The sequence below is a fragment of the Gracilinanus agilis genome, chromosome 1, assembly GCF_016433145.1.
Source record: "Gracilinanus agilis isolate LMUSP501 chromosome 1, AgileGrace, whole genome shotgun sequence".
NCBI classification, from domain to species: Eukaryota; Metazoa; Chordata; class Mammalia; order Didelphimorphia; family Didelphidae; genus Gracilinanus; species Gracilinanus agilis.
In genome coordinates, this window is record NC_058130.1 from 366,957,172 (window position 1) to 366,969,266 (window position 12,095).

Consider the following 12,095-nt stretch of genomic DNA (forward strand, 5'->3'; position numbering starts at 1 on the left):
ATTATTGTTTGCATATCTAAGATTGTTGATCTTTCTGACAGCAACCTTAATTCTGGCTTTTGATTCAAACAGCCTGGTATTTCACATGATATACTCTGAATGTAAATTAAACAATTTATGGGTGGCCATATTCAGCTCTGTCATACTTCTTTGCCAATATTAAACCAATCAGTTTGTTTCATGTTCAATTTTAATTATTGCTTCTTGACTCACATATAGATTCCTCAGAAGACAAGTAAAATGATCTGGTACTCCCAACTCTTTGAAAACTTGCCATATTTTGTTGTCATCCATAAAATCAAAGTGTAATCAGTGGCGCAGTAGATGTTTTTTCTGGAACTCCTCTTGTTTTCTCCATACTCCAGCAAATGTTGATAATTAAGTCTCTAGTTCCTCTGACTGAAAATGAGCCTTCTGGTAATTTTTAGTTCACATATTGCTGAAGCCTAGCTTGTAGAATCTTAAGCATAACCTTGCTGGCATGTGAGATGAGTGGAATTTTTTGGTAACTTGAACATTCTATGGCATTGCCCTTTTTTAGGATCAGGACATAAATTTATCTTTTCCAAACCAGTGACCATTGTTGAGTTTTTCAAATTTGCTGGCATATTGAATGTAACACTTTAACAGAATCTTCCTTTAGGATTTTAAATAGCTCAGTTGGAATTCTGTAATTTCCATTAGTATTATTGGTAGTATAGCTTCTTAAGACCTATTTGACTTCATTCTCCAGGATGTCTGTCTTTAGATCAGTAACTGTACCATCATGATTATAGGTGATGTTGAGATCTTTCTTATATAATTCCTCTGTATAGTCTTGCCACTTCGTAATATCTTCTACTTTCATTAAGTCTCTTCCATTTTCGCCTTTTATCATGCCCATTTTTTTTCAACATGATTTTTCACTGAAGTCTCTAATTTTCTTGATGAGGTCTCTTGTCTTTCCAATTCCATTGTGTTCTTCCTTCTCTTTGCATTACTCATTTGAGAAAATTTTATGTCTCTTTGATACTCTCTGCAATTCTGCATTTGGTTCTGAATCTTTCTCTTTCTCCTTTCCCTTTCTCTTTCTCTATTTTTCTTTCTTCAGTTATTTGGAAAGTCTTATTCAATAGCTATTTGATTTTCTTTGGAATGTTTTTTATTACTGCCTCCTATAAAATATTGCAAACCTCTGTCCATTGTTCCCCAGGCATTCTATCTACCAGATCTAATTCTTTAAATCTATTCATCACTTCTACTTCATATTCATATGGGATAATGTTTAGGTCATATCTACATGGTCTAATGGTTTTCCCTACTTTCTTCAATTTAAGTATGAATTTTACAATAAGAAGTTAATGATCTGAGCCATAGTAAGTTCTAGTTCTTGTTTTAAATTACTTTATAGAGCTTTTCCACTTTCAGGTTCAAAGTATAGAATCAATCTGATTTTGAAATTGACCTTCTGGTGATGCCCATGTGTAGAATTAGCCTTTGGGTTGTTGAAAAACATTTGCTATGACTGGTGAGTCACCTTGGCAAAAATCTCCCTGCTTCATTTTCTACTCTCAAGCCAAACTTGCCTGTTATTCAAATTATCTTTTGATTTCCTACTTTAGCATCCCAATCCCCTATGATGAATGCAATATCTTTTTTTTTGGTGTTATTTCTAGATGTATTTCTTCATAGAAATGGCTAACTTTGGTCTCTTTGGGATCATTGATTGAAGCATAGACTTGTATTACTGTGATAATGAATGTTTTGCCTTGGATTTGAAAAAATATCACTCTCATTTTTGAGATATGTAATGATCACCTATATTAAATTCACCTATTCCCACCAATTCAGTTTGACATCTAAGATATTGATGGTTAAACTTTTCATCTCCTGTTTGACACATCTAGCTTACCATGATTCATAGAGCTTATATTCCAAGTTCCTATGCAATAATGATCTTTACAGTGTTGGACTTTACTTTTATCATCAGACACATCCACGCAGTTGAGCTTCCATTCAGCTCTGGCATAACTACTTCATTCTTTCTGGAGCTGATTGTAGTTGTCTTCCCCAGTAGCTGATGGACACTTTGTGACCTGAGGGGCTCATCTTCAGATGTCATCTCTTTTTATCATTTTAATACTGTCTGTGGGGTTTTCTTGGCAAAGATAGTGTAGTAGTTTGCCATTTCCTTCTCCAGTGGATTGCCTTTTGTCAGTACTCTCCACTATGACCTGTCTGTCTTGCATAACTCTGCATGGCATAACTCAAGAGTTTCATTGAACTCCTCAAGCCCCTCCACCACAGCAAACCTGTGATCCAGATTGGGTGGGGGCCCATATAGTAAGCAGTATGTAAATGTTAGTTGTTATTATTTTTTCCTTCCTTATACAGTGTCCATATAGCTCCTTTTCATTACCTAAGTAGTTTACTCTGTACTTTTCTTTCCCCAATGAATATTATGTCCTTTCTAGTTATCTCATTTTACTAGTAAACTTGTTAGTATAATTCAGTTCTGATATTTTTATTCCCATAACCCCACAAAAGGAATTTTTTTCCTCTACAGAGAGTATATTTTTTAACCAATGTATTAGTTTAAATTTATTTGTTATAAAAGTCAGGAAAAATAATGGAGATGTGAATAGAGCAAAGGAAATGACTGAAGAACTCTGAGCTCCTCAAAAATTTATTTGTTCAAAAATTTTTATGGAGGGTCATCTGGGCACTGAGAGGAATTTTATGTTATGATCCCTCACCTTGAAGAACTTGTAACATGATGGCATAAACAAAACATGCCCAGGAAGAATAAAATTACATATTATGCAATTAAATGAAAACGAAGCGCTATAGAAATTCAGAGAAGGGAGAGATTGACTCTTGGGGCAGCAGCTTCATAAAAAAAATAAAGAGGATTCAGAATAAGTGGAGAAAAAAGAGAGAGAGAAAATATTGGGCTTTAGAGACCTGACCAAATCAAGGTGTGCAGGTCAGAATGAGCAAAGTCTCTATTTTGAAGGCAGTGAGGAGCCTAGCCTGATCATAGAGGAGGTTTCATGATGCGTAAATAAGGTTAGGAAGATAGATTGGAACAGTAGTTGAGGGCCTTGAATATCAAGTTAAGGAATTTAGACCATGAAGCGGGAAAAGTGTATAGAAGAGGGGCAGCTGGGTAGCTCAGTGGAGTGAGAGTCAGGCCTAGAGACAGGAGGTCCTAGGTTCAAACCCGGCCTCAGACACTTCCCAGCTGTGTTACCCTGGGCAGGTCACTTGACCCCCATTGCCCACCCTTACCACTCTTCCACCTATGAGACAATGCACCGAAGTACAAAGGTTTAAAAAAAAAGTGTATAGAAGAACAGAATGATTCCCTGAAATCCCCTTCTTTACCTCCCTAAAAATCTCCTCAAGCTGGCAACCCCACCCCTACTGTATTAGTCACAGAATTCCAGGACAACAAGTAAGCAGGGGAATGATATGATTCCTCTTCTGGAAAGTCCTTTCCAGCTCTAAGCTGCCATTACTTTCTGACCATAAGTTTCTTGAGGGAAGAGGTTTCATTTCTTTTATAACTTCTCCCCTCCTTCCTCCTTGAGATAACCTCAGTGCCAGATGTTGATGACTAGAACAGAGATTTACCATAGTGATAATGCTTTAAATATTTCTTGCATGAATAAGTGAAGGAATAATAAAAGTGGTATTTGATGAAGATTAACCTGGAGATAGTGTGTGTAGGTTGGATTGAGTGGGTGGAATAGGGGGAGCCTGGATGAGATAACTCAGGAAGGATTTGAGACAGATATCTTTGTAGCTGGGTTGGATCATTCTTTGGGTCTTTTGGAATCAAGGGTGATGATCGACACTGCCTTTAGCTTAGTTTTAACCCTCTTTTCCTTCTACCCAACACTTCAAGGCAATGTGTGTGGCAACTGTTCATTGTGTACCTCTTGCTCCACCTCTTCCTCTTTTTGCTCAAAACAGGCACAGAAGAGTAGATTGACACAGTCAGAGCACTGGGATAGGTTAAGGCAATGAGATGAATAATATTCTCTAAGGGAGGACCAGAAAAGCATTCAAGCTTTGGGGGCAGTCGGGGACAGTGAGTTCCAATGGGACACAGGCTCACAGCTTGCTTCAAAGTTGACTTAAATTTGAGCAGCAGAATTTCCATGTCAGGCCCCTTGTCCTCCAGAGTTTGGCATGGCTTCTCTGTGGAAAGGATTCAGGATGAGGATATGATTGGGGATTTAGACTCTAAGCTATCACCTTAATGCAAATATTAATAATATGGAAATAGGTCTTGATCAATGACACATGTAAACCCCAGTGGAATTACTCATTGGCTACGGGGGAGGGAAAGAACATGAATCATATTACCATAGAAAATTATTCTAAATTAATTAATTTTAAAAATCTCCCCCCAAAAAAGAGGAAAGGCATCAGGAAATTTGGGCAGCATATTCTTAGGAGCTGGTGGCTGCTGATAGAATCTCTAGGATGAGGTCTGTAGGCAGACAGATGTCTTCTGTTTTTTGTACAGGCAGCTTACTTTGAGCCAACGTGTGTTTAAATATTATTGTTAGTAACAATAAGCACACCGCTGTGTATTTACATGGTTGCTCTTGAGAGGAGCACAGAGTACATTGTGTATTATGTAGCCTATGTCCCTTTGACTAGGCTGGGGCCTTCCTTTGGAACTAAGAATTTCCCTCTGCTCAGAAGAGAAGCTATTCTTCAAGAAGCTGTTTTCTGTTCTTAATCTCAGGGTTTTCCCCTTGAAACTGGTATGATTTATTCAGCAAACATCTTTTATGTACATAGTTCTTTGCATGTTGTCCTCCCCCATTAGACCATAATCCCCTTGATAAGGACTATCGATTTTTTCCCTTTTTATTTTGCATCCCCAGTGCTTAGCACAATGTCTGACACATAAGCATTTTATAAACACAAGTTGGAAAAAAAAAAAAAAAGAAATACTAGTTGAGGAATAGCTAGGTGTCACAATGGATAGAGAGCCAGGCCTAGAGTCAGGAGGATTGGGTTCAAATCTGGTCTCTGACATTTCCTAGCTGTGTGACCCTGGGCAAGTCACTTAACCTCAATTACCTAGCCCTTACCACCCTTCTGCCTTGGAACCAATACTTAGTATCGATTCTAAGATAGAAAGTAAAAGTTTACAAAAATTAAAAATCAACTAAAAAAATTCAAAATTCAAACAAATGACTGGTTTATATTTTTTCTCTTGGGCTAACACTTGCCAAGGGATGGCTGTCCTGGTAATTCGGAGAAGATGAACTAGACCTGTATAGTTGAAGAAAATGGAAAGCTCTTTTTATGAAAGATAAGAATTCTCTTATTGCTCTCTTCATTACTCAAATCCAAGAAATGTATTGGCAATCAGGAGGTCGAAGGCTAGCATGGAGTTCAGCACCACCACTTCCCTCTCCCCCCAACCCCAATGTGAAGCTTATGAAGGGCATACTCTCGTTTTCCAGTTTTATGCCACCACTAAGAGTGCAGCTATGAATTTTGTACAAATCTTTTTCCCTATGATCTCTTTGGAGTACAAACCTAGCAATGGTATGGCTTGGATTAAAGGACAGACAGTCTTTTAGTGCTCTTTGGGAATAGTTCCAAACTGCCAGCCAGAATGGTTGGATCAGTTCACAAATCTACCAGCAATGCATTAATGTCCCAATTTTGCCACATCCCCGCCAACATTCATTACTTTCCCCTTCTTTCATTTTAGCCAATCTGCTAGGTGTGAGGTAATACCTCAGAGTTGTTTTGATTTGCATTTCTCTAATTATTAGAGATTTAGAACACTTTCCCATGTGCTTATTGATAGTTTTGATTTCTTTATCTGAAAATTGCCTATTCATGTTCCTCACCCATTTTTTGATTGGGGAATGGCATGATTTTTTGTACAATTGATTTAGCTCCTTATGTATTTGAGTAATAAGACTTTAAACCAGGGGTTGGCAACGTATGGCTCTTGAGCCATATCTGGCTCTTTTGAGGGCCAGATATGGCTCTTTCTGCAGGAGCCATAAAGTCAATTTTTTTTCAGGTGCACTGTGAGCACTGTACGGCTCTCACGAAATTACATTTTAAAAAATGTGGCATTTATGGCTCTCAGGGCCAAAAAGGTTGCCAACCCCTGCCTTAAACCATCAACAAGCATTATATGCAATGGGGATAAATTAGAAGCCTTCCCAATAAGATCAGGAGTGAAACAAGGATGCCCATTATCACCTCTATTATTTAACATTATACTAGAAACACTAGCAGTAGCAATTAGAGAAGAAAAAGAAATTGAAGGTATTAAAATAGGCAATGAGGACACCAAGCATTCACTCTTTACAGATGATATGATGGTCTACTTAAAAATTCCTAGAGAATCAACTGAAAAGCTAGTGGAAATAATCAACAACTTTAGGAAAGTTGCAGGATACAAAATAAATGCACATAAATCATCAACATTTCTATATATTTCCAACACATTGCAGCAGCAAGAGTTAGAAAGAGAAATACCATTTAAAGTCACCCTACCCTAGACAATATAAATTACTTAGGAATCTATCTAACAAAACAAACACAGGAATTATACGAACACAACTACAAAATACTTTCCAAACAATTAAAACTAGATCTAAAAAATTGGAAAAACATTGATTGCTCATGGGTAGGATGAGCTAACATAATAAAAATGACCATTCTACTCAAATTAATTTACTTATTTAGTGCCTTATCTGTCAAACTAACAAGAAACTTTTTTTACTGAATTAGAAAAAACTATAACAAATTTCATTTGGAAGAACAAAAGATCAAGAATATCAAGGAAAATAATGAAAAAAAAAACACGTGAAGGAAGGTGGTCTAGCAGTACCAGATATTAAACTATACTATAAAACAGTGGTCATCAAAACAATATGGTACTGACTAAGAGACAGAAGAAAGGATCAGTGGGATTAGACTTGGGGTAAGTGACGTCAGCGGTACAGTCTATGATAAACCCAAAGTGCCCAACTTTGGGGACAAAAATCCACTATTTGAAAAAAATTGCTGGGAAAATTGGAAAACAATATGGGAGAGATTAGGTTTAGATCAACATATCACACCCTACACCAAGATAAATTCAGAGTGGGTGAATGACTTGAATATAAAGAAGGAAACTATAAGAAAATTAGGCAAACATAGAATAGTATACTTGTCAGATCTCTGGGAAAGATTTTAAAACCAAGTAAGAGTTGGAAAAAGTTACAAAATGTAAAATAAATAATTTTGATTACATTAAATTAAAAAGGTTTTGTACAAACAAAAACAATGCAACTAAAATCAGAAGGGAAATGGCAAACTGGGATAAAATCTTTATAACTTACTATGCCATTTCAACAAATTTTTTGTTTAGTCATTTTTAAGTCATGTCCAATTCTTCATGACCTCATTTGGGGTTCTCTTGGCACAGATACTAGAGTAGTTTGCCATTTCCTTCTCTAGCTTATTTTTTCAGATGAAGAAACTGAGATAAATAGGTTTAAGTGACTTACCCAGGGTCACACAGCTAGTAAGTGTCTGAAGTTGGATTTGAATTCAGGAAGATGAGTCCTTCTGACTTTAAGCCTAGCACTCTATTCACTTATGGTCTTTACTTTGAGCTAATTATGTCATCTGGCTGACTATTTAAGGTAAACACCTTAAAGGTAAAGGTTTGTGAGCTATAGCATAGCATTGTAATCTCAAAGAAGACTTTGAACCTGGTGTCTTAAGTACCTGTAATTTAACATGCTTCTGCATCTTAGCAATGGACTTAATTCAAATTGAGTACTTTTTGGGGAAGTGTAAAGTCTATGGGGTGAAGGAGTGTATGTACAGAGAATGGCATTTAAAATATATTAAAAATAGGTTTTTAAGAAACAAATAAAAATTGCCTTCTGAAAGACCTGTTCTGCAATTTTGGGTGGAGAGGTAACCAATAAGCAAGGTATGGGAGGTAGATATTATAGTGTAATAGAAGACTGCTAGTTCTGGAGTCTTGAACAGCTGAGTTCAAATTCTACCTCTGCTACTTAGTACCTGTTAGGCTTTGACAAATCACTTAACCTCATTGGGTCTCGATTCCCTCATTTATAAAGTGAAGGAGAGAAGAGATGATCTCTGAATTCCCATCTAGCTCTAAATCTATAATTCTGTGAGCTAACGCTTCACTTACAGCTATGGAGAATCTCTGAATATCTTCATCTTCACAGTCCTGGATGACTTTATTCAGCCGATGGTTGTCGTGGGATTCCCCATCAGTCACAATCACCATTACTTTCTTAACTCCACTTCGGGCACCTCTGGCTTTAGTGAAGGCCTCTTTTCTGAAACACATATACGAGAGAGAGAGAGAGAGAGAGAGAGAGAGAGAGAGAGAGAGAGAGAGAGAGAGAGAGAGAGAGAGAAATAAGACACCAGTCCCAAGATTATGCAAAAGCTTCAAGGCAATATGTGAAATCAAAGCACCACTCTAGGTAGCTCCTAGCCGTGAAGCCAAGAGCAACAGGAGCACCCACCAGTCACCCTGGGTGGCATGATGACCACTATTTGGAGCATTTTCTGATTTAATCCAGATGGTAGAAGGGTTGCCATTTTGCTTAATCACCACATGTTCTCACATACCAAAGCCAGAGGAGACATTGTACTCCTGGAGATATCAAAGGGAAGGTGGGTCCCAAGCTCACCCTAAGACTTAGAGGAGATCAGTTCTCCACACCCACTTCTTGCTTTGTAAACAGCCTTTCCCTTTTCCCTAGAGAGTTTATTTTTTCCATATCAGCAGGCTTCTTCCTCTCTCTTTTTGGCAGAAGCATTTGCTTTGTTTCTCACCTTCCTTCACCCCCTACTCTGATATTCACAGAACAGTCTCACCAATCTGACCTTTGCTGCAGAGCTGAGATGAGGAGGACAGAAAAGAGAGGATAGAATTTGTTAAGCCCTATACAGACAGCAATTGAATATAAGCATTGGATGAGAGGGAGAAGAAATCACACATAAAAAAAAATGAAAACAAATAAGTTGTAGCATTTGATTGTGATGGAATACTATTGCTCCATAATAACAACAAAAAAAAACAACAGAAAGATCTACATGGAATTATTCAGTGAAACAAAGCAGAACCAAGAGAATATTATATACAGCAACAGAAATATTGTTTGAAGAATGATTTGTATATATTTACCTCCAGAGAAAGAACTGATAAACAGAAACAAGCAAGACATCATTTTACATCTACATATATCTTTTTGTCAAATGTTGTCTTCTTTAATGCATGAAAGAAAGGAGAGTGAAATACCTAGGAATTTTAATGTAACAAACAAATAAATAAAACTAATGGTTTGAATTTTAGATGTACTCCAAGTTTGGCTTCAAAATTTGTTTATTAATGTTTTCTGAATGTTAAAGTTATAATTTTAAAATTTTCTTTAGATGGCAAAATAGTGAGTCAGAAATAAGATAGATTTTGGGATGGTAACTATTGTAAAGAATGTTTAGTACGATCTAGGATATAGATTGTTGAGGGGGAGATAGGTCAAGAAACAATAAGAAGGAGAAATCGGGCTAGAAATATGTACAAGATGAGTAAAGAATTTCAATTAAATTCAGCAAGAATGTACTCAACACCTTTTATAGTGTGTGTGTGTGTGTGTGTGTGTGTGCGTGCACGTGTGTGTGTGTCTATTTGCATGGGCATGTCCATTTTTATTTCTCTTCTTTCACTTGTCCCTCTCTAAATATTTGGGAAAGAAAGGGGCATCACATTTACAACTACACCTATATTCATATGTATATATTTCCAAACAATGGAATACTGAGATATGATTATACACAGAATGAATGACTCCCTTGCCCCCCTGTGACCTTAGTTGGAAAGATAATCATTTATATTTCAGGATATAATGATGCCCCCTTTCTCTACCCCTTCTACCTCAAAAATAGCATCTAGGATGACTGTGTGTACTTCTATCAAAGGTATATTTTCTGACTTCTATTTTCCATATATTTAAAGTCAAGAATTCTTAAAGAAAGGGCAAGATTAATTTTTTTTAAATCTAGAAATTGGCATCCTATACTATTTAACTCTTTTATCTGACCAATGTGTTGTTAGATTCAGGCTATACCTTGACTTAAAAAGCCACAAATTAACATTATCTAAGTTGTATTATATTTTTATTTATTTTGATAAACATTTTCAAATTACATTTTAATCTGATTTAAGTCTTACTCCAAAGTTTGCAGACCACTTGCAGTCCAGTAATATATTACTGTTTCTGGGGGGAAGGGTGAGCAACTAGGTGACATAGTCATAGATAGAATAGACATAGATATAGACATAGACATCTATAGAGTGCCAGGACTGGAGTTAGGAGTCAAATCTGGCTGGATTGGGACCTTGGGCAAGGCACTTATCTTTTTTTTGCCTCAGTTTCCTCATCTGAAAATGAGGATAAAAATAGCACCTACCTCCTGGGGTTGTTGTGAGGGTTAAATAATAATTGTAAAGTGCTTAGCACTGTACCTAGTACACAATAAACACTACATAAATGTTAGTTATTATTGTTGTTCACACATTTAAAAAAATGAAAACAAACAAGTTGTGGCATTTCATACTGCTAATGCTCCATAATAACAAAAAACAGAGAAAGACCTACATGGAATTTGAAGTGAAACAAAGCAGAGCCTAGGAGTCACCTCTGTCACTAGCTATATAAACATGGGTTAAAATCATTAAGCTTCTCTGGTCAGTAAATTGGAACTAATGAGTTAATCCCTGGAGTATCTCCTTCACAAGGTGCTTGTGATCAAATTAGATGATATACAGAAAGGGCTTTGCAAACTCTAAAGTGCTATATGAAAACAGTTATTGTTAGATAACCTCAAGTTCCCTAAAATCACATCCTTCCTTGATTGGGTTCCCTTCCCTCAGACACTGTGAGTTTAGGTAAACTGAACTAAGGTCACACAGCCAGTATGTGTCAGAGACAAGATCTGAACCCGGGTCTTTTTGACTCCTAGTTATCCACTCTACCATCCTACCTAACTGCCTGGTTACTGAAAAATATCAGTGCTCTTTGTCTCCCTCTGAAAAAGGGCTAGAACTGAATTGACAAAATCAAAGGGATATTATCAAAAAAGCTTGCAAACCTTATTTCCTTATATTAAATCTAACAGTACTAAAATCAGGTGGAAATGATTTGTATATAAGGTCTTCATGGTGTTTTTCTGGAGGGTTTAGGAAATGGTCTTCCTTCCCCTACTCTATCTTCTCCCCCCAGATGCTATTGTGCTTGAAATTTCACCTCTAGAGTTCCAGAAGCTAAGGAACACAGTGGAAAGAGCTCTGGGTCTGGAGACCAGAAGAATTGAGTTCAAATGTGGCCTCAGAGATTTCCTAGCTCTGTGACTACAGGCTGGGTTACCCTTGTCTGCCTCCATTTCTCAACTGTAAAATGGGATAATAATAACATGATTTCTCAGGATTGTCAAGAAAATAAAATGAGAGATATTTGTAAAGCACTTAGCATAGTACCTGGCACATAGTAGGTACTTAATAAATGCTTATTCCTTTCCCTTTCATTTATCTCTTTCTGTATTAGCAAATGGTGAAGGGTGAGAGGAAGGAGGGATTAGAGAAGAAAAAGCTTTTATTAAATGCATGCACTTTATAAATGTTACCTCCTTTAAGCTACAGAAAAGTAAGATTGAGAATACAAAATACAGAGCAGGTATATCAAAATCATGTGTAGCGATATCCTGAAGGGAAAGAAATAAAGGAGAAATAGAAAGTACAGTGAAGAATAAAAATAACAAAAAGGAAGCTATTTTTTCAGAGCCTTAAGGACTATATTCACTCAAAGAGTCCCTCTGGGATATATGAAAACAGAGACCATGTCTGGACCATGGTATCCAAAGAGATATTTAGCAATGGCTCATCAGCAGTCAGACTCATTGCTTTGGGTGGGTGTCAAAGCTAGAGGATCATCACAGAGTGATTGCACTCAGAAAGAGCCTGGTTCCTCCAGAACCAGAGCTTTCAAGTCTAATTTCATTGAGTGTGAATGTGCAGTCTTCTTCTCTTT

The 12,095-nt window shown here is 36.9% G+C and overlaps 1 protein-coding gene across 1 annotated transcript in view; it reads right to left on the reverse strand.

Annotated features, from left to right (window-relative positions):
* The window catches only part of ITGA1 (integrin subunit alpha 1), a 138,754-nt gene that overhangs the window by 80,936 nt on the left and 45,723 nt on the right, over nt 1–12,095 (reverse strand). The window contains exon 8 of the mRNA XM_044681196.1: nt 8,189–8,339. Coding sequence (XP_044537131.1) covers nt 8,189–8,339 — 151 coding nt within the window. The remainder of the gene's footprint in view (nt 1–8,188; nt 8,340–12,095) is intronic.